At 46.3% G+C, this 22,887-nt stretch overlaps 1 protein-coding gene across 7 annotated transcripts in view; it reads right to left on the bottom strand.

Annotated features, from left to right (window-relative positions):
- Positions 1–22,887, bottom strand: part of LOC147114029 (5-phosphohydroxy-L-lysine phospho-lyase-like) — a 71,514-nt gene that overhangs the window by 22,844 nt on the left and 25,783 nt on the right. For 5 of the 7 annotated variants that reach the window (XM_085995554.1, XM_085995553.1, XM_085995547.1 and 2 more), the window contains 4 exons: positions 22,221–22,295; positions 4,685–4,772; positions 4,468–4,584; positions 1,563–1,645 (listed from right to left, as the gene is read on the bottom strand). In XM_085995554.1, coding sequence (XP_085851680.1) covers positions 1,563–1,645; positions 4,468–4,584; positions 4,685–4,772; positions 22,221–22,295 — 363 coding nt within the window. Of the gene's footprint in view, positions 1–1,562; positions 1,646–4,467; positions 4,585–4,684; positions 4,773–9,262; positions 9,382–22,220; positions 22,296–22,887 lie in introns of all 7 variants that reach the window. The other 2 variants (XM_085995552.1, XM_085995550.1) reach the window with 2 other exon arrangements.

The raw sequence follows: 22,887 nt of genomic DNA, 5'->3' as shown, positions 1-22,887 counted from the left end.
GACCTAGTCCCTGCACTGTTCTGTTTTGGCCTCTGGGAGATACATGATAGCAACACGGTGCTAATTTTCCTTCCATTCCTGCAAGAAGCTTTTGCTTCATGTAAGTGCTTTAACATGACATAGCTGAGCCTGACATCTCATCAGTGTGAATGTAGACTCCTGTCACACCACTGCTTCATGTTGAATGTTGATGATTTAAAGCATTATCCATCTCATTTTTAACCTTTTATACTGATCTAATGCCACCAGCTCCAGAAGTGCAAGTCTTGCACATACAAGAACAACCTCAACATAAACTTACCTGATTTGTTAAGGCCAGAGGCTGGGAAGATCTATGGGGTGTGTTCCCTTGGAGTTTCTCCAGCTCCGCTACTGTAACTTGAGCAGAAACCCCATTTACACGTCTAAAAGGAGGTTCCACTGAAGTTACTGTGGTGGAGCGAGAAGCAGCTGAGGAAATTCATCCTCCTGCTTTCTTCTCAATCTTCAGGCCTCTGATAAAAGCATTTATTCAGTGCATGTGGTCCCTACTGACATTATGATGCTTTAGAGTGTCAGATCAGCACAGAGATGCATGTGGTCTGCTCAGCATATACCCTGACAGCATGATACATTGTTGTCTGGTCTGTGCTGGACTTCAGATTAGCTGGATCAGCATTAATTGCCTTCACTCCCTCCTTTAACTTAGAGGCCAGATTATGAAAGAGCAGGCCATTCGCCTGTGTTTATACACGTATAATAGGCAGAAGTGAGCAATGATCCGTCTGGTCCCTCAGAGCATGAAGCTAGAGGAAAGTTTAACTCCAGGTCCTCATTTGCATCTCCTGACGCTGACTCTCACCCGAAGTCGGCAGAAATAACAGGAAGTTGCACAGCGGCAGGTTGTTGCCGGGGACCCACAGTGTCAGTCAGGAAGGTGGGGGGGGGGGGGGGGGTGGGCGAGAGGAAGTTAGGGACCATCATGGTTAGCGGAGGGAGAGGGGGAGAAGCCCGAGGCAGGGGAGGTCCAGAGTCTCCTTGTGCGGCCAGGAGCTCTCCTGCTAAAATAAATTTACCAGGGCCTCTTCTGGCCACGATCCTGCCTGCTGCCAGCATTCACTGGTGAGTCCAGGACTGTCCAGCACTTGTCGGCTTGCAGTTAAAATGGCATGGGCGGGCAGGGTTAAAAATCAACCCTAAAGAGTTAGGTGGATATCTGTAAATATGTAATTATATGACTGTTACTTAATTTCTGGTTCATCTTTCCTAAATAAATTTGCCTGATATTATAAGCTTACAATAAGGTCTGTTGTAATGAGGTCCTGCTTGTGAAGACTAGTGTGAGCTCTTATGGAAGCTTGTTATTAAATTATTAGCTCTTATTATGGAACCAGTATGGAGAGTTGGGACCACCCAGTAGAATGCTTTTAGGTATGAGGGCCAAAATAATCTAGAGTAAGAAGGCTAGAAGAAAAAAACAAAAAACGTAGCAGTGACCAAAATAGAATGATTTCATTTTAATACATTTAATAAAGAATTATGTGGTGCACACATTTAGACAAAGTAATATATGTAATACATACTCTGCAACCTTCTGGAAATATCCTGTAGGTGGAATTATCTGACCTGCAACACTTGGCAACGATTCAGCAAAAAATGCTGCAATCTGGATAGAGGAAGAAAAAAATAGAAAGCAGTGTGGAATTATAATGTATGAAAAATGTAAATCAGACATCTGAATTCAGAACACGTGGTGATGTCAAGATGTTAATGAGTCAGCGGCACATGGATAGAAATCCACAGACGCCCCCAGTGGCTCACTGGCTGGTGTGTGCCGAGCCAATGAGACCGCTGACCTCTGCTGGAAAATGTGTATGGCTTTTTGAGGACAGGATCATTATCAGCTGTGATGCGTCAAGATAAAATATCTGGCAAATGCTCAGTTTGGCTACTCAAATATTGGCATTATTACAGCTGAATTTGGCTATTTCCTCATCCGGCAAGTAGAGCAAGAACTGCTGAATAGCAATCAAGAGCAGGAGTCATTGATTCATAGGCCTAGAAATTCGGCCACACAGTGCCCTTTTATCAGGTGTTAAACAGCCTTCTAAGCTTCCATTATGGTGGGCAGGAAGCGTGTGCTTATTACGAGCCGGAAATGCGCCGTCTGCCATATTGGTAAAGGGCAAAAAAAAAGGTATGCAGTGCCCACAGCTGAAAGGCTCTTTGCATATGCAAATAAGGGGCCTGAAGCCTGTTTGAGTTCCCATCTGCAAAATTTGGTTGGTTTGAGGAAGCTGGCGGTGTCATGTAAACAAGGTCTACACGCGACCTAACAGGCTGTCCTTAAAAGGGACCGCCTATTAGCTGCAACCAACAAGGCAAGGTTTTAAAATATACTTACCCGAATGTGGAGCTAGGAGAAGCAAGAATGCCTCACTCAACCCCCACATCCAAAGAATGCAGGCCGCTGCTAGCCACTGTCCCCCGTCATCTGATTGTTCCCACTAGCTCTCACTTATACGATGGCCACCAATACCTCGTTGCCTCCCTTACCCAAGGGCTGCTGCTGTCGTTGCATTGGCTTGGTCTTCGCCAGCGAGCTGTATGTTACTATCCACAGCTCACCAGCTTGTTGAAAACAAGGCTGAGGCCCAATATCGGGTGTGCCTCTGCCCTCACCATTCAGGTGCAGGCAACAGTCCCCCAGAAGTGGTGTGTCTGAATTTCTAGGCCATAGTGTCGATTTGATCCAGTGATAGTATGCTTGCTTCTGAGTCAAAAAGTAATAGGTTCAAGTGCTGTATTGTTGGAGGTGCTGACTGTTCAGGGAATCATAAAAGGCCCCATGGCACTATTTTTAGAAAATTAGGAGTTCTCTGCTATCCTGGCCAACATTCTTCCTTCAGTCAACAGCAATAAAACAGATCAACTGGTATTTTTTCTTATTTGCCATTTGTGGGACTTTGCTGCGTTTACCTATAAGACAACAGTTCATTTTGTGATGTCCTGAGGACTTAAAATGCCCATCAATTCAAGTTATTTTTTTCTTCCGTTCATTGCCAATTGTCCATTTCTCCACGGAGTTCAGAAATGTTGAGGCCAAGTGTAGTGGCCCCACTGCAACCTCAGCCAAGATTGGCTAACTCAGCACAAACCAAAGATCAAACCTGAGACTTTTCTGTCCTGTACTGCTCAGTGTCATACTACACAATGCTCAGCCACTAAGCCACGATGAACTTAATGGCTCATAATTTGCTGTCAAAATAACGACGAGGCTAATAGCACTTGCCATTATCTCTGCACAAATGCCACAGCATCTTCAGATACACGGTAAAATGTGGAAATCCGAAAGTTGCTGTCCGAGATGCATTGCTCCACCGTTAGCGTCACGAAAACAGCATCTCGTTGTCTGGCTCACCATTGAAATGCATTGAGCGGCATGAAGTTACTGTACTTGCAATGGTAGATATGAACTAAACGCACCACAGAAAGTTAAGTCTTATTCATTTCAAACCCGTTAACGATATGATAAATGTTAATTACTGCCAGTCAACCTCTCTGGCACTGTAAGTTGACTATTACAAGTGGGGAGTCTCATTCCTTCAAGTTTTAATTGTTGTTGGAGATTTGAAAAAGTAAAATTTAATTTTTTAAAAAACTTTTCCTTTCTGTCTCTTTTTTTTCCTCTCTTTTACATAGAAACATAGAAGATAGGAGCAGGAGTAGGCCATTCGGCCCCTCAAGCCTGCTCTGCCATTCAATGAGATCATGGCTGATCATCCAAATTCAGTACCTTGTCCCTGCCTTCTCCCCATATCCCTTGATCCCTTTAGCCTCAAGAAATATATCCAACTCTTTCTTGAATATATTTAATGAACTGGCCTCCACCGCCCTCTGTGGCAGAGAATTCCACAGGTTCACCACTCTCTGGGTGAAGAAATTCCTCCTCATTTCAGTCCTAAATGGTTTACCCCTTATCCTTAGACTATGACCCCTAGTTCTGGACTCCCCAGCCATCAGAAACATCCTTCCTGCATCTAGTCTGTCCAGACCTGACAGAATTTTATAGGTTTCGATGAGATCCCCTCTCAATCTTCTAAACTCCAGTGAGTATAAGCCCAATCGACACAATCTCTCCTCATACATCATTCCTGCCATCCCAGGTATCAGCCTGGTGAATCTTCGCTGCACTCCCTCCATGGCAAGAACGTCCTTCCTCAGGTAAGGTGACCAAAACTGCACACAATACTCAAGGTGTGGTCTTTCTTTCCCTTGCCTTAAATCTCTTTCTGTATCTGTTTTGACATTAAATTCACCCATTCTAACGTACACTTCCTTACACTGTTCATTTCAAAAACCTTCAATCTGATTGCTTAAGGAGGTGCACAGTTGCTTGCCCTGTTCATTCAGGTCCCCACGAATTATCTCCCTAGATAGTTTCACTTCGTTATATAACACAATATTGTTTTTTCCATAGTACTGTACCTTACGATTTTTCTTTTTTACTTCGTCAATGACAGCTTTCGCTTCATTTGCATAGGCCAAGGCTGGATCAGGATGATCCTCCCTATACATTCCTCGGTAGGTATCTGGAATAGGCACCTGTTCAGAAAGTAAAGAAATATTTATTATAACTGAAAGGAAGTTCACAAAGTAAATGTTCTGACAAGTATTACAGTTTAATTACTAGACTTCAACATACCACATGAACCCAATCCTTTTGTGGTCTTAGACTCCTGAACTTATAAGGACTGATATCAATCAACGAATTAAGGTGTCCATGGTAGGCACTTTGAATGCAAAAAATTAATGATTACTTGGTCAGTCACATATACATTGCATCAGGGTAGAACTGTAGTTCAATGCAGTATGGTCTTAAATATTGCAATACAATGGAATTATCATCTTAAATGCAATACTACTTTAGGCCCTGCAACACAAATATGATACCACTACAAGGACAAATGGTTGAAATTGAAAACTTACTTAAGAAAACATATAGGGCTGAATTTTAACATTAAAGAGTGAATGAGTTTGGGAGCAGGCGGGTAGCTAAAAGCGCTGAAATTGACAGTGCGTCAGGAAGCTGGCTTCAACCCACCAGCTTCTGCCTTTAACTCGAGCACGTTAGGTTGCGAGCGAGAGACCCCATTGGGAGAGGCGGGTTATCTATTTAAACCAATTAAAAGCTAGTTAAGTGTCAGCTGTGGCTCAGTTGGTAGCACACTTGCCTCTGAGTGAGAAGGTTGTGGGTTCAAGTCCCACTCCAGGGACTTGAGCACATAAAGCTAGGCTGACACTCCAGTGCAGTGCTGAGGGAGTGCTGCACCATTGGAGGTGCCATCTTTCTGATGAGATGTTAAACCGCGGCCCCGTCTGCTCTCTCAGGTGGACGTAAAAGATCCCATGGCACTGTTTTGAAGAAGAGCAGGGGAGTTATCCCCGGTGTCCTGGCCAATACTTATCCCTCAACCAACATAACAAAAACATGATCTGGTCATTATCACATTGCTGTGTGCAAATTGACTGCCGCGTTTCCCCACATTACAACATTCAAAAGTACTTCATTGGCTGTAAAGCGTTTGAGACGTCCGGTGGTCTTGAAAGGCGCGATATAAATGCAAGTCTTTCTTTATTTCTTTCTTAAGAGGCTATTAAGAGCCTTTTTTACCTGTGGTCTGAGCTTTTACTGGGTGTCCATGGGATTCCCGGGCTTGCTGAACCACGCCAGTGAAAGTAAGGCAAGAGCACAGGGGCAATTGAGGGAGCTGAACGAATAGCATTAAAAAAAACAAATACTCAGCCTCACACCTGCTTCCTTGCCTAAGGGAAATGCTCTTGCTGACACCACTTATGCTGAAAGTTTGCTTTCAAGAGTTTTCAGGTGATTTCTACAACTTTGGAAGTCACTCTCACTACATTGGAGGATTGTGCCTCTGATCTTCACTTTACCTCTGTCATATATCAGATCAGCATGGATGCCGCTTATGCTGTTTCACCTTGGACTTTGTTATGTTCATAAATAAATAGACGTTTTCATTATGAACAGCTAGCTTGAGCTAGTCATTTATTCAGCCATGTGGACTAGTGTACAGGCATCCATCGTGACTACTGCCTTGTGGGTAGCCCCCTACTAAACATACAGCTCCACCTAGTGTACCATTCTAGAATGACATGTTACTGATCATTACATCCCCCTTCCTTAGAGGTTGAACAAAATCAATATCAATCAATCATAACGACATAAACATCTTCACAACAGTCAACACATTTTAAAGCTTTACTTTATGAACTCTAAGCTTTTCATTCTTTTATATAGTTTTCTTTGTACTCAAAGATTAAGTCTATCAGGCTTTTTTACTTCACGTGTGGATCTTCTCTGATGTGTTTTCATGAGAGCCTGTATGTGTGTTTGTGTTAGATTGTTCTGGTGGTGAGTGACAAGATTCAGTTGCGGCATTGTCATCGATTTGCTCTTGGATAGTTTCTTGTGTTTTCAGGAGGGAATGGCGGTTCCTGCTGAGAATCTGTCCTTCCTCAGTTCTAACAGTGTATGACCTTGGTCCTACTTCCTCAAGAACTGTAGCTTTCCTGTTCCATGCATCTGGATCCTCAATCCTGACAACATCATCCCTTGTCAATGGTTTCAGAGTTTTGGATGACTGGTCACAGTGTGATTTCTGTTTCAGCTTTAACAGTTGAAGTCTCTGTCTCAGTTCCTTACTCTGCTTTTCTTTTGCACAGCAGGGTAGCGTTGTGCGCAACTTGCGACCCATTAGGAGTTCAGCAGGTGAAGAACCACAGTCTAAAGGGGAGGCTCAGTAGCTCAGCAGGGCGAGATAAGGATCAGACTTGCTTTCTGTTGCTTTCTTAAGTAACTGTTAGAGAACTTGAACACCTTTCTCTGCCTTACCATTCGACTGAGCATACAGAGAACTGGATGTGATGTGTTGAAAGTCATAATGTGCTGCAAACTGTAGCCACTCCTTACAGTTGAAGCACGGACCATTGTCGCTAACGGCAATCCTGGGAATCCCATGTCTGGCCATGCATTATGACACTGCTTGCTGATGTGCTTGAGAGCAGCGCCATCTCAGGATAGTTAGAATAGTAGTCGATCACTATTAGATAGTCTTTACCATTCAAATGAAAGAGGTCCATACCAACCTTTTGCCATGGTGCTGTTGGTAAGTCAGCTACTATCATTGGTTCCTTTGCTTGTTTGTTTTGGTGTTTCTGACATGTCTCACATATGCCTATCATGTTCTCAATGTCCTTGTTTATACTAGGCCAATAAACAGTGTCTCTTGCTCTCCTTTTGCATTTTTCAATTCTGAGGTGTCCCTCATGAATCCTTTTGAGCATGTCTTGATGTAGAGCCTGTGGAATGACTATTCTGTTCCGTTTTAGTAATAGTCCACTTGTGACACTTAACTCTGACCTGATGTGATAGTACTTTGAACAGGAACCTTTTGGCCAACCATGATGAATGTTCTCTATTACTGTTTGTAACACTGTATCTTTTACTGTTTCTTCTGCTATTTGCTTTGATTTTGTGTCTGACACGGGCAGCGCAGCAGTGACCATACTTACATGAACATCCACGTCTTCCTCAGTAGAGCTCACATGACTCATTGTGGGTGCTCGGGATAGTGCATCTGCTAACACTATGTGTTTGGCTGGTGTGTAGATCAGTTCAAAGTCATATCTTTGCAGCTTCATCATGAGTCATTGAATCCTTGGAGACATCTCATTCAGATTTTTTTTTATGATGGCAACCAGTGGGCAGTGGTCTGTCTCAACTGTGAATGTGGGAAGTCCATATATGTAGCCATGGAACTTTTCTAGTCCAACTACCAAGCCTAGACATTCCTTTTCAATCTGGGCGTATCGACACTCAGTCAGTCATAGACCTGGAAGCATAGGCAACAGGCTTCCAATCTTCACCCTCTGCTTGTAGCAAGACCGCGCCTAGGCCATCTTTCGATGCATCCATTGACACTTTGATTCTCTTTGTTGGGTCAAAGAAGGTGAGTACAGGTGTGGTTGTCAGCACTGTTTTGAGGTTCATCTGCTCTTGTTCATGTCTTTCTGTCCATGCGAACTCATTTGTTTTATGTAGCAGGTCTCGCAGACAGGCTGTCTTGGCTGACAAGTTAGGAATGAACTTTCCAATGAAGTTTATCATCCCCATGATGCGTAGCACTCCTTTTTTGTCAGTGGGTCGGGGCATGTTGAGTATGGCGTTTACTTTTTCCATATCTGGCTCTATTCCTTTACCAGATAGATTATCTCCTAGGAAAGTGACTTCCTGGACGCCAAACTGACACTTGGCTTTGTTGAGCTTCAGTCCATTCCGGCGTATGCTCTGTAGCACTTTAGTCAGTCTCTCATTGTGTTCTTTCAGTGTGGAGCCCCAGATGATGATGTCATCAACATAGACCCAAACTCCTTCCAGACCTTCAATTATGTGTTCCATCGCTCTATGAAAGATTTCAGATGCAGATATTATCCCGAAAGGCATTCTAAGGAAATAATACCTGCCAAATGGTGTGTTGAAGGTACAGTATTTGGTGCTCTCTTCATCCAGTTTTAGTTGCCAAAATCCTTGTGAGGCATCGAGCTTTGTGAAGTATCTGGCACCTGACATTTCACTGGTGATTTCTTCTCGCTTGGGAATCTGGTAGTGTTCACGTTTTATGTTTGCATTTAAGTCCTTTGGATCCATGCATACTCTTAGATCATTGTTCTTTTTCTTTACACATACCATGGAGTTAACCCAGTCTGTTGGCTCTTTGACTTTCCTGATGACTCCTAGTGTGGTCATTCTGTCCAGTTCTTTCTTGAGCCGGTCATGCAGGGGTGCTGGAACTCTCCGTGGAGCATGTACCACTGGCTGAGCATCCTCCTTTAGCTGGATCTTGTAAGCGAATGGTAGAACTCCAAATCCTTTGAACACATCCTGGAAATTACTCACTACAGAATCCACCGAGTCATCTGGTCTGCTTATGGCAGTTTATACGGTAGACTCTCTTGACCAGTTCTAAGTCCTCACAAGCTTTGTCACCTAGTAGTGAATCAAGTCCTTCAGCCACAACAGAAAACATGAGATGATGCACTTTGTCTTTGACTGTCACTTTAAGTCTGCATACACCTAAGCTATCTATTTTCTGTCCATTATAGTTCTTCAGTAGTACTGACTTTTTCTGTATTTTGGGCTTTTCTTCCATATTTTTAATGTCACTCATACTAGTTTCAATGTAACTAATGCTCCATTTACCTGCAGTGGCATCATCCATTTGTCCTCTTTTACTGCATTAACTTTATGTTCAGCATTGTCCATTCCTGAGGGCTGCATATTTTCTGTATCCTTTTCGATATTGTCACATGACACCATTCCTACAAAAAATGTCTCACTTAAATCAGTGTCCTCAATCACATTGACTTGTTGCCCTTTCTTTGCCAAACAATGCTTTTCAAAAGTAAAAACAAAGTGATTCTTTCCATTACATTTTGTGCACATTTTCCCCAAACGCTGGGCATTGTCTTGACTGGTGCTGGTAACCACAGCATTTACAATTAAAAATTCCATCCTCCGATTGCTTTGCATTTCTGTTCTGCCCACGTTTCTTCCCCTTGTGACACAGCACCGACAGCAGCACTATCACTTACTACAGTCGCATTATTATTAATTTCACTGAAAGTCTTTGCGTGCTGTTGAGCTAGCTCACTGGCATGGCATATTTTCATAGCATCCTCCAATGTTAGTTCGGTTTCTCTCAACAAACATTCCCCGACCTTATCATGAATACCAAACACAATCTGGTCACGAATCATGGATGATTTCAGTTCAGAGAAATTACATGTCAGTGCTTTCAGTTTCAGATCGGTCACAAAGCTATCAAAAGTCTCATTTTGCTGCTGTGTCCGTGAACGGAACACGTACCTCTCATAGGTCTCGTTCTTTTTGGGAGAACAATGTGTATCAAACTTCTTTAGCACATCGTCCATTTTTTCTCTGTCCTCCTCTTGATCAAATACAAACATATTAAATACCTCTATCGCCTGCGGGCCTGCAACCGTGAGCAGTAACGCTATTTTCCTTGCGTCTGGCTTCGTATTGAACCCGATGGCAGCAATGTAGAGTTTGAATTGTTGTTTGAAAGCCCGCCAATTGCAGTCAACATTCCCCGTAAGTTTCAAACCCTCCGGTGGCTTCAAATTCTCCATGTCACGTTTCACAATATTCAGCAGATATTACCAATCCTGGTACCATGTTATGTTCATAAATAAATAGATGTTTTCATTATGAACAGCTAGCTTGAGCTAGTCATTTATTCAGCCATGTGGACTAGTGTACAGGCATCCATCTTGACTACTGCCTTGTGGGTAGCCCCCTACTAAACATACAGCTCCACCTATTGTACCATTGTAGAATGACATGTTACTGATCATTACAGACCTCACATGAGGATGAAGATGAACACCAGCAGCAACAACACCAGCACCAGCCTTCTCACTGACCTGGCACTCCACAGGAGGGATGAGCACAGGGTTGCACCTCACAGGAGGCGATACCCCCAACACAGGGTATACAGGCAGAGGATCAGCTTCCTGGACATGACTGAACACCAGTGCCTCAGGAGGCTCAGGCTATCACGCCAGGTCATGGCAGTCATTTGTAGCTTGCTGGAAGAAGACCTGCTGCCAAGTGGACCTGGTAGACACGCCTTACCAGTGGCTGTCAAAGTCACCACTGCCCTCAACTTCTTTGCCTCAGGCTCCTTCCAGGGATCTGCAGGAGACAGTTGCAGGATTTTGCAGTCGGCTGCCCACAAATGCATCACCCAGGTGACCGATGCCATGTTTGCCAGGGTAGGCACTTATGTACACCTTGCCACCGATGAAGCCAGTCAGAATGAGCGGGCGCTCGGCTTTGCGGCTCTGGCTTGTTTCCCACAGGTGCAGTGCGTCATTGATTGCACACGTGGCCATCAAGGCACCCCAAGATCACCCAGGGGTGTTTGTAAACTGTAAGGCCTTCCACTCCATCAATGTGCAGCTCGTTTGTAACCACAAAAAGATCATGCAGCTGTGTGCCAAATTCCCAGGGAGCTGTCATGATTCATCCTGCGTCAGTCCACCCTCCCTCAGCTCTTCGCACCTCTGACCAGACTTACCGGCTGACTGCTGGAGACAAGGGGGGAAAAATTTGGTTGGTTAGCGCCTCCCATTAGCACCTCTGGGGGATGCTAATGGGGCGCTAGCAACTTAGCGCCTGAGCGTAGCGATTTTAGCGCCACTTGCAAAATTGACCAGCCATTTTGCGGCGGCGCTAAACACTACCGCCTCGATCTCCTGCGCCCGCAGATCGTGACGTCAGTCAAGCGTGCAACGCCCCGGTATTGCCCCAGACTGGATATTGAGTCGCGCCCTCTGCCTTAGCTTCTGCCGCTAGGAACGACAGGTAGAGGGGAACATTTTCAAGTTGGGAAGGGGCTGGGGGAGCACTATTTAAAGGCGGGCGCTTCCTGCCTCTTGTCAGCAAAATTTTTGGTTTTAACGCTGTCCTAAGGAATTTTGGCCCTCAGCACCACTTTTGAGGTTCCTAAGCGCTGAGCTCTTTCCCTGGGCCTATCCATTAGTGCTTCCAACACAATTGCTTTTGAGGTCTCTCCAGGCCGAGATTCAAGGCTGCTCTGAGGAGGGAGTGGCTGGCCAGCAAGATGGCCCCTCCCCTTTAAGAACTGGACGGCACCAGTCTGTCTGGCTTCCATGGTAATTGGCATCGCCTGAGCTTCAGTAGCGTTCTGAGGTAGCGCCTCGCTCCCTGATGTTTGCGCCTTGGAGGTGTGTAGCGCCTGATTCACCTCCAGGGGCGATAGAGGCGAACTTTGTAGTCGAAGGCGACAATTAGCGCTGGGTGCTAAACTTTGCGCCCGGCTGATATTAGTGTTTCAAAATGGGCGATAACGAATTTTCCCCCCAAGGGGTATCCACTGAAGACATGGCTGATGACAACCTTGAGGAGGCCAAGCAATGAGGCCGAAGAGCGCTATAATCAAAACCAAATGATGACGAGATGTGTAATAGAGCGATCGGGATGCTGAAGATGCGCTTCAGATGCCTGAACAGATCTGGAGGAGCCCTTCAATACACACCAGCCAGGGTCTCCAGAATGATCGTGGTATGCTGCGCTCTGCACAACAAAGCGCAGCAGCAGGATTGGAGCTACTGCAGGAGCAAGGCGCAGGGCACAGAGCCTCTTCGGAGAAGGAGGAACCTGATGTGTACATGGCACCAGCAGCGACGCATATTGCTGCCCGGGATGCCCTCGTAATGGCACAATTTAGTTAGGTTGCACTAGTGCACCCATATGGCACCCAGATGCTGAACCAACTTTTCCCCCACCACAAAGCAGTCCTACAATGACCAAACCATTCCTGTCACACACACCCATTGCTTGAGGTTAAGTCATGTCTTACCATTCATTCCAACTGACAAGACCACTTGCCAGGCTGCAGGCAAAAATGGGCAAGACAGGAAAGTGGTGCAAAGAAATAAGTTTACATTATTTGAACGTACATAAAATTAACAGTGAAACACTGCCTAACACACCCATGCGCATACCCTTGTGCATCTAGAATTCTTTCATCTTCCTCTTCCTACCACTTGTACGTCATGCAACCCCTGTGGCTTCAGCAGAGGTAGAGGCAGGCTGTTCACTTCCCTGCACTGACTGCCTAGATGCTTTTAGCCGATGTCCTCTGGATTTTGGAACCCATGAGGCCTCGCCAAAGACTGCTCCACCTGCACCTGTGCAGAGGCAGACTCGGCCATCAGGACACGATGCAGCATGTGGGGCTCTGACTGAGTGGCGGAGGCAATGGGGAGAAGTGGGAGCGCTTTGAGCAGAGTCCCCACTTCCATGTCCCCTTTCCCCATCAGCCCTCTCATGGCACATCCGCACTTCCCTACTAGCAATGAGCAGGAGAGCACTTTGCTGCACATCAGTGGGACGATGAACGGCCAAGTCTAGGTTTCTATCCATCCCAGTTAAGGTGGCATTCAGAGTGTGCAAGCTGTTGTTCACAGCAAGCATGCACTCGTTTGACAGGCGCATTTGATGCTCCATGCAGGTAGCCACCCTTTCCATTGACAAACACATCATTGCCATGGCCTGCGACATCATGCCAGTTATGCTGGAGATGGACTCCTCCATTCTCCCTGTAAGCGAGCACATCGCGGCTGGAAATCCTGTCATAGCCTCACGCATTTTTTGTTGCTCCTCCAGAATCATCCTCTTTGGCAGCGAGGTTCAGCATCTTCGTCCAGCTGAGCACAGCTTGGAGCATCCTGCGGCTTCTGACGAGGACTCTTCACAGCTGTCCCTGTCTGCACCATCCGCTCCTGCTCACATGTGATGTGTGAGACACCAGGTGACAACACTATTCTCTCTCTTACTGGACGAGTCTGCACTGGTGCTGGGTATGCATGGGTTCTGTGACAGTGCACGAGAGTCCGCGACCTCCTCTGAGGAGTCTTCCTCCTCTGGCTGGACTATCTGGGGGATACTTGGTGGGCCTGTGGGAGAGTAAAGACATGAATCAGAACTGTTATGATAAGAATGTGTTAAGTGAACATTATGCACATGATCATATTTCAGTGGCTGCTGACATCAAGTCAGCATGAGTGACTGTTGTAGGCCATGTGGCTGTGTCACCAGGTCACTGGGAGATCCCCCTCTCTCCATCTCCCACCGCCAGCAACTCAGCTGATCTCCAGCTCTTCCTCCTCTACTGCAGTTAGTTCTGTCATGGCTGGAGGGCCACCTCCGGTTCTCTGCCTCTCCCTGGTGTTCTGTGCTCTCTTCTCCTGCAAGAAGGGAAACAAGAGACCTTTGAGTGAGAGTCATGGAATGAGTGGAAGGGATGGATGGGCTACATCTGCAGAGGGCGAGGTGTGGCATTGCCTCCTTCTGTGGCGTTACTTTCTATGATTGCATTAGGTTGAGCGTGAGTTTCAATGGTGGATGGCCAGATGTAGATGTTAGGTAGTACACAGACAGAGAGGTATGGTTGCATCTGCAAGGTAGGTTGGTATGAGGAGTGATGTACAGGAGTAGGCTTGGGAAGGAAGAGTGAGGGGTTTGGGGTGACACGCACATCAGGATACAGTTGAATGTGGCATTGTACTCACCTTTTCTGACCTCGAGGTTATTAATGCACTTCCTGCGGTGTATCCACGACCTGGCTACCACACTCCTGCTGCTCACTCCTCCAGAGATCTCCAGCCATGCCTTCTTGGTCTTGGCAGCTGGCCTCTTCCTCCCGTCAGCAGGGAATAGGACCTCCCTGCGGGCCCTGTCGCCTTGGAGCAGGAGTTTCAGGCAGGCATCACTGAATCTAGGGCCAGATTTTTGGCACTGAGCCTGCACTTTTTATACTCCAGCAAAATAAATTTATTTACCAACAAGGAATTCACTATCAACACTCGCTTCTGTTAAATCCGTGAATCTTAAGGTATGGTGTTCTTCAATAAATAGACGGAGACTGCAGATTAACAATCAACAGGTGTTTACTGGATGAGGGTAGTCTAAAAACTAACAGTACAGATCCCTACACAGGGTTTATATACAGGTGTGGTCACTGCCGGTACTACAGTATACAGGAGCTGTAAAAGTAGTTCTCTCTTAAAGGTACATACACTACAATTCCTCCCCTTTTAGATTAACAGTACCATAACATTCAAGTAACAGTTAACACTTTTAACATGCACATTAGCTAAAATAGTCCATTTATAGATTCAGTCTTTGGGGTGGCTTCCTGATCCTTTCTGGATAGCGCCTTTCCTGACTGTCTTGCTCTTGGTGTGGAGGCGATTCTGGCCCCCTGTCGTCGGTTAGTTCATCAGCTTCCGATGCTACTGTTTCTGGGGTAGATGCTACCGGTATGTCGGGTTCATCACCGGGTACACGAGACATGGGGTTGACTCATTCCTGTGACGCTAGGATCTGGTCGACATGTTCTCCCCAACATCTACTGTGTACATTAGTGGCCCCTGCTGTGTGCATATCATTCCGGGTTGCCATTTCTCTGTTTGGTAGTCGCGGGCCAAGACTGGTTGTCCTACATTGAAGCTCCTTGTCGGCTTCTCATTGATGTGCTAGAATTGCTTATTCTCAACATTTCTTCGCACATTTGGTCTGAGCAAATCCAGACGAGATCTCAACCTTCGGTTAAAGAACATCATGGCCGGGGTCTGGTTGCTAACTGCATGTGTCGCATTTCGGTAGGCTAACAGGAAATTGTCCACCTTATGCTGCAGCGGAATGTCGTCATCGCACATGGCCCTTATGGCCTTTTTAAAGGTTTGTACGAACCTCTCAGCCAATCCATTTGTGGCAGGATGATACGGGGCGGATGTGTAATGCCTTACCCCATTCCTTCTCATAAATTTCCGAAATTCTTCGGACACAAACTGTGGTCCGTTATCAGAGCAAATCTGCTCTGGCAAGCCGTTCCTGGCAAAAATGGTCCGTAGGACTGCAATCGTTTTCTCCGTAGTGGTGGAGGACATTTTGATCACCTCAGGCCATTTCGAGTGTGTATGCACTGCTATTAAGAACATTGAGTGCATGAATGGACCAGCAAAATCAATATGCACCCGTTGCCATGGAGAGGAGGGCCACTCCCATGGGTGTAGAGGGGCAGGTGGTGGTGTATTTTGGACCTTCTGGCATCCTGAGCAGCTCTTTGTTAGGTCCTCGATTTGTTGATCGATCCCCGGCCACCACACATAAGCCCTAGCAAGGCTTTTCATTTTCACCCCTCCCAGATGGCCTTCGTGAAGCTCATTGAGTACTCTATCCCTTAACTTGGGTGGAATTACCACTCTGGATCCACATATCACTGTCCCCTGGCATACTGACAGCTGTTCTCTTCTGGATGAGAATGCTGGCAACAGTGAGTCGCCATGTGTTGGCCATCCCTTCACCGTCAAATCATATACCCGAGACAGTGTCGGATCATTTCGGGTCTCCTTCTCTATATCTGCGTTAGTTACTGGCAAGCGTTCAATTATAGTTGACTAAAATATTTCGACAGGGTCCACGTCTGGTACTTACTCCGCAGTAGGCAGTGGCAGGCGTGATAGCCCATCAGCGTTTCCATGCTGTTTCGTGCCCTTATACTCTATTTCATATTGGTTCGCCCCTAGAAAAAGGGACCATCTTTGTAGCTGTTGCGCAGTCATCACCGGAATGCCCTTCTTTGGATTAAAGATGGAGACAAGTGGTTGGTGGTCAGTCAGCAAGGTGAACTTCTGCCCGTGCAGATAGTGGTTGAACTTTTTCACTCCCCATACTAGGCTGAGGGCCTCCCTGTCAATCTGGGCGTAGTTGCGCTCGGCTGAGGTTAGTGACCGAGACTCAAAGGCTACTGGCCTCTCCAACCCGTCTGGGAATTTGTACCATAGGGTGATGCATCACACGCCAACCGAATTGGTAGTGCTGGGTTGAAATGAGCCAACACCTCTTTTGATGTGATCAATTCTTTGCACTTCTGGAAAGCTCGTTTACATTCGTCATTCCACTTCCATGGTACCCCCGTTTGCAGTAGGGTGTTCAGTGGGTGTAATACTGTAGACAACTTTGGTAAGAACTTATGGTAGTAGTTCACCAGCCCGAGGAACGACCTCAGTTGTGACACATTTTCCGGTGCTGGAGCCTTGACTACTGCCTCAATCTTTTCAGGGGACTTATGTAACCCTTCTTTATCAATAACGTGGCCACAATACGAGATCTGCTTCTGGAAAAACTCACATTTGTGGCGATTAGCTCGTAGCCCATATTCCTTCAATCTAGTGAGCACCTGCTCCAGGTTGGCGAGGTGATCACTGTCATTTTCGCCCGTGACCAGGATGTCGTCCAAATAACACTGGGTCCCTGGAATCCCTTGCAGGACTTGTTCCATTGCCCTTTGCCAAATAGCCGGAGCTGATGCTACCCCGGACACCAGCCGGTTGTATTGGTAGAGACCTTTATGAGTGTTGATCGTGAGGTATTGTTTCGAGGCTTCTTCTACCTCCATTTGCAGGTACGCCTGGGCCAGATCAATCTTAGTGAAGCGTTTTCCTCCAGATAGCGAGGCGAAAATATCTTCAATCCGCGGAAGCGGATATTGTACAGTGTGAAGGACTGGGTTCACTGTCACCTTAAAGTCCCCACAGATGCGAACCTTCTTTGGTTCCCCAGGCGTATTACTCAACGACCTCTTCATTACAGGAACGATGGGTGTAGCCCACTCGCTCCAGTCCACTTTGGACAGTACTCCTGAACGTTCCAACCCTTCCAGCTCTGCTTCGACGGCTGGGCGGATCGCATAAAGCACCGGTCTGGCCTTAAAAAACTTTGGGCTTGCATTTTCCTCTATTTTGATCGTCGCTGTTATGCCTTTTAGTGTTCCGAGTCCCTCCTGGAACACTTCTTGTGCGTCAGTTAGCTTTTTTGACAGTCGTCCAGGTGTGACGTCGTCATCCTTTTTGGCCTCTACCATCAGTGCCTGTATGGAATGCCAATCTAGCTGTATCTTCCGGATCCATTCACGTCCTAGTAGTGGTGGTCCTCCATCTGGCAATACATATAGATCCATTTTTGGTGTTTCCTTGCCGTTGTATATCACGTTCACCCTTATTTTTCCTTTGGGGTAGACTTTTTGCCCCGTGTACATCTTCAAGACAATCTCTGTATCTCTCAAGGGTATATATGTGAGAATAGCCGCTTGTAGTCCCTTCGGTTTATGACTGTTAGGGCTGATCCTGTGTCCAACTCCATTTTCACTTGGACTCCGTCTATCTTGAGCGTGACCCAGATAGTTTGGTGATCCTCCATTTTGATTACATTATGTAGTTTCAGACAACCCAGCTCCTTGCTTCCGGAGTCTGTATCACTTTTCTGTTCGTCTGAACTACTCTCAGTCACCTTATGTACCTTTTTGTACTTCTCCTGTGGAGATTTCATGCTGCTGGTTTTCTTTCCCGACCTGCAGACTCTTGCTATGTGTCCTGCTTTTCCACACTGTCTGCACACTTGGTCCTTGAACCAACAATCCTTCTGGTTGTGTGTTGTTCTGCCGCAGCGATAACACTTCACTGCTCCACATGACATTTCATTGGTGCCATATTCTTGCGGTCTCCATTGTATCTCTGCAGCGCCCCGTGCGGCTGCTTCGTGTGATACGGCTATGCTGAAAGCCTTGTCCAGCGTAAGATCCTTTTCTGATGGAACCCAGAAACGGCTTCTTTCACTTTGAAGCCCACACACAAACTTGTCCCTTAACGTATCTGCTAGTCCCATTCCAAACTGGCAGTGTTTCGATAGCTTGCACAGTTCCGTTAAATACTCAGCATTACTTTCGTCTTTATGCTGGTTCCTTTTGTGGAACTTAAATCTTTCTGCTATCAGCAGCGGTGTGGGGTTTAAGTGGTCCTGTAGGATTGCCACTATGCTTTCGAAATCCTTATCCACTGGCTTCTCCGGGGTTACTAGGTTTCGCAGTAATCCATACGTTTTTGCACCCATGGAATTCAACAAAACCAGTGCTTTCCTGGCATCTGGCACCTCATTCGCCTTGCAGTACACTTCTATGCGTTCCACATATGTTGCCCAATCTTCGACTTCATTGTCGAACGCTGTGACACTGCCGCTCTTCGGCATCCCTGGGTGTGGTTAGACTGGCTAAAATGGCATCTCCCGCGCTCTCCCTTCTTCTCCGCTGGCTCAAAATGGCGTCTCCCGCGCTTCCCTTTCTTCCCGCGCTCGCCCTTCTTCTCCGTTGCGGCTTCAAAATTGGCATCTCCCGTGCTCTGCCTTCTTCTCCGCGGCTCAAATAGCATCTCCCGTGCTTCCTTTCTTCCCCCGCGGATGCTGCTCAGCCCTTGAGCCCTGGCTGCGCTCTGTGCGTTTTCCTGTGCGCCTCTCTCGTTGCCGCCGCTCGGTCCTGAACCCCGGCTGTGCTTTACCCTCTCTCTCTTTTTGTTTTCCGTCGACGCCGCTCGGTCTTTAACCCCCGGCTGCGCCCTGTGCGCTTTACCCTCTCTCTTACCCCGTCGACGCTGCTCGGCCTTTTCTGTGCCGTCGGTCGGCTCCAGCCGCCGCTATCCGGGAAGGGTCTGCGCCGTACCTGTTGCCAGCCTGTTGCTGGATCGTCGTGGCTGGAGAACCAAGCCCAGCTCTCAACAGCCTCCCCTACGATGCTCACTCTCTGCCGGATGACTGGGCGGTTGCTCGTGGTCGACGCCCGTGCTTCTGGCCTCGACTTTCTTCCACTGTCCTCCAGGAGCGAATCCCTGGGAGGAAATGCAGAGTTGCAAGTAGGTTCAAATCGACCTCGTCGCCACTGTTAAATCCGTGAATCTTAAGGTATGGTGTTCTTCAATAAATAGACGGAGACTGCAGATTAACAATCAACAGGTGTTTACTGGATGAGGGTAGTCTAAAAACTAACAGTACAGATCCCTACACAGGGTTTATATACAGGTGTGGTCACTGCCGGTACTACAGTATACAGGAGCTGTAAAAGTAGTTCTCTCTTAAAGGTACATACACTACAGCTTCCACACCAACCTCTCTAGCACCTCCACCAACCTTCAACTGTCATCTGTGCATTGCTCCTTTAAATACCTGTGCTGAATTGGAGCCATACGTGACATCATCACACCTGCTCCAGAAGTCTGATTCAATTGCAGTGGCTTTGTTAAAAAGATACTGCAAAATGCAACTCTTCAACTAATGGGTTTCCAACGCGATACAGGGTTCCCCTGCTGCCAGTGCATCACAAAGGTAAAAATTCCAGCCATATACATAAATCTACATTTATATATTGATTCACTTAAACTTATACGAAGAGTATGAGAATAGATTGGCAGCTAACATAAAAGGGAATCCAAAAATCTTCTATAGGCATATAAATAGTAAATGGGTAGCAAGAGGAGGGGTGGGGCTGATTAGGGACCAAAAAGGAGACCTACGCATGGAGGCAGAGGGCATGGCTGCGGTACTAAATGAATACTTTGCATCTGTCTTTACCAAGGAAGAAGATGCTGCCAAAGTCATAGTGAAAGAGGAGGTAGTTGAGATACTGGATGGGATAAAAATTGATAAAGAGGAGTTACTAGAAAGGCTGGCTGTAATTAAAGTTGATGTCACCAGGACCGGATGGGGTGCATCCTAGGATGCGGAGGTAAGTAAAAGGTGGAAATTGCGGAGGTACTAGCCATAATCTTTCAATCCTCCTTAGATACGGCGGTGGTGCCAGAGGACTGAAAAATTGCAAATGTTACACCCTTGTTCAAAAAAGGGTGCAAGGATAAATCCAGCAACCACAAGCCAGTCAGTTTCACCTCGGTACTGGGGAAGCTTTTAGAAATGATAATCCGGTCCAAAATTAACAGTCACTTGGCTAAGTGTGGATTAATTAAGGAAAGCCAGCATGGATTTGTTAAAGGCAAATCGTGTTTAACTAACTTGGTTGAGTTTTTTGATGAGGTAACAGAGAGGGTTGATGAGGGCAATGCGATTGATGTGGTGTACATGGACTTCCAAAAGGCATTTGATAAAGTGCCACATAATAGGCTTGCCAACAAAGTTGAAGCCCATGGAATAAAAGGGACAGTGGCAGCAAGGATACAAAATTGGCTAAGTGACAAGAAACAGAAAGTAGCGGTGAACTTGGAAGTATAGTGAACAGTGATGAGGATAGTGATAGACTTCAAGAGGACAAAGACAGGCTGTTGGAATGGGTGGACACGTGGCAGATGAAATTTAACGCAGAAAAGTGTGAAGTGCTACATTTTGGTCGGAAGAATGAGGAGAGGCAATACAAACTAAAGGGTACAATTCTAAAGGGGGTGCATGAACAGAGAGACCTGGGGGTATGTGTGCACAAATCGTTGAAGGTTGCAGGGCAGATTGAGAAAGCAGTTAAAAAAGCATACGGGATCCTGGGCTTCATAAATAGAGGCATAGGGGGAGAAATTTGGTTGGTTAGCACTTCCCGTTAGCAAATGGCAGGGGGGGAGGGGGGGGAAAGCGCTAAGGGGTTAGCGACCAGGTGCGGCGAATGCAGTAACGCCCGTGAACTTCAGTGCCGGTAACTCTTACCGCCTGGGCCTCTAGCTCCTCGCAGATCGTGACATCATAAAATGCACATCGCCCAGTTATCGCCCCGGATGTGAAATTGCCTCCTGCCCCCTGCTGTATCACCGGGCGTGAACAACGGCAGGAAGAGGAGCAGTTGTCAACTCGGCTGGCCGCTTGGGGACGCTAATTAAAGGGAACAGTTTTCAGGTAGGCCAACCTTTATTATTTGCACCAGTCTGGTGCCTGCTCAAAGTTTTTGATGTTTCATTGCGGCAAGATGTCCAAGCCCTCCACTTTGTAGAGTGTTTGGGGCTGTAATGGCAGTCATGCAGGTCGTCTTGCAAAACAGAACTGCTGACAAGTGGGTTGTGAAGCATCATTGGCCCTTCCCTTTAAGCGAGGGAAGCAGCCTCTGATGCTGTTAGCAATGCCTTCCAAATTGTTCAGCGCAGCCGCTACTGCCTCGCTCTCGGACTTTAGCGCCTTAAGAGAAGTGGTTAGCGCTTGATTTAGCGTTCCACTTCCCTCTTGGAGCGTTAAAGCTGAATTTCCCAGCAGGAGAGAATCATTAGCGCCTGCCGCTACTTTTTCCACTTTCCAAAAGTTAGCGCCCAGGAATTTCTAGCTCATAGAGTACAAAAGCAAGGAAGTTATGATGAACCTTTATAGTGTAAAACACTGGTTCGACCTCAACTGGAGTATTGTGCCCAATTCTGGGCACCACACTTTAAATCAAAATCATCAGGGTCTAGACAGAGTAGACAGAGAGAAACTGTTCCCATTGGCGGAAGGGTCGAGAACCAGAGGACACAGATATAATTGGCTGAAGAACCAAAGGTGACATGAGGAAAAACTTTTTTACGCAGCGAGTGGTTATGATCTGGAATGCACTGCCTGATAGGGTAGTGGAGGCAGACTCAATCGCGGCTTTCAAAAGGGAATTGGATAAGTACCTGAAGGAAAAAAATTTGCAGGGCTGTGGGGAAAGGGTGGGGGAGTGGGACTAGCTGAAGTGCTCCTGTGGAGAGCCAGCACGGGCTTGACGGGCCGAATGGCCTCCTTCTGTGCTGTAACCATTCTATGATTTAAGCTAACTTACTTGTCTAGGACAACAATGTCTTCATGCTTGGTGTATTGTTGAGCTAGCTTGAGAGCAAGATCATTTGCCTCTGAACTGTATTGACGTTAAGAAAAGAAAAATCACATTTAGTTCGTATTAACCTTTCTGCATGGATGATTCAAAACTTATATTTGTGTTCCAGTTACATATACGAGGCATTTAGCATCATAACAAATCAACATTTCAACAGTCATAATACAGAGAGTTTAAAGAAAATGTTCATTGTGGGGTTCTTTTTACAATGTAAACTTTTTTCATTTTGCAATCGTGTTACATTACGTTCAGTATACATATTGACCCCGAATTTCCACAGCGTTTTTAGCATTTTTTGTGAGAAAAAAAATCAAGGAATCTTTTTGTTTTGGGTAGCAAAATTAAGTGGAAAGCATTCCTGCTGGTTTGCTGCCTCAAAATCAGTTCCCCGAGTTTCCCAACGCCACTTCTCCAAACGCCACTGTCCACCGAGTCCCATTGGAAATTGCATGATCTAGGTGGGTGGGCAGCCTGCTGTTTATGCAATTGATCAACCATCTTACCAATCATTATAACGTGGCCCAGCCATTGAAATTAGGAGGTAGAATTAAGGGTGGTAGGCTCCCTTTCTTTTAGGACATTGTTGAACCATTTATGTTTCATGGTTATTTTT

The sequence above is a fragment of the Somniosus microcephalus genome, chromosome 8 (assembly GCF_052327205.1).
Source record: "Somniosus microcephalus isolate GS21.2 chromosome 8, FLI_Smic_1.0, whole genome shotgun sequence".
Lineage (NCBI taxonomy): Eukaryota > Metazoa > Chordata > Chondrichthyes > Squaliformes > Somniosidae > Somniosus > Somniosus microcephalus.
Note: the sequence above shows the minus strand (reverse complement) of the source record. Positions and strands in the feature narration are given on the sequence as shown.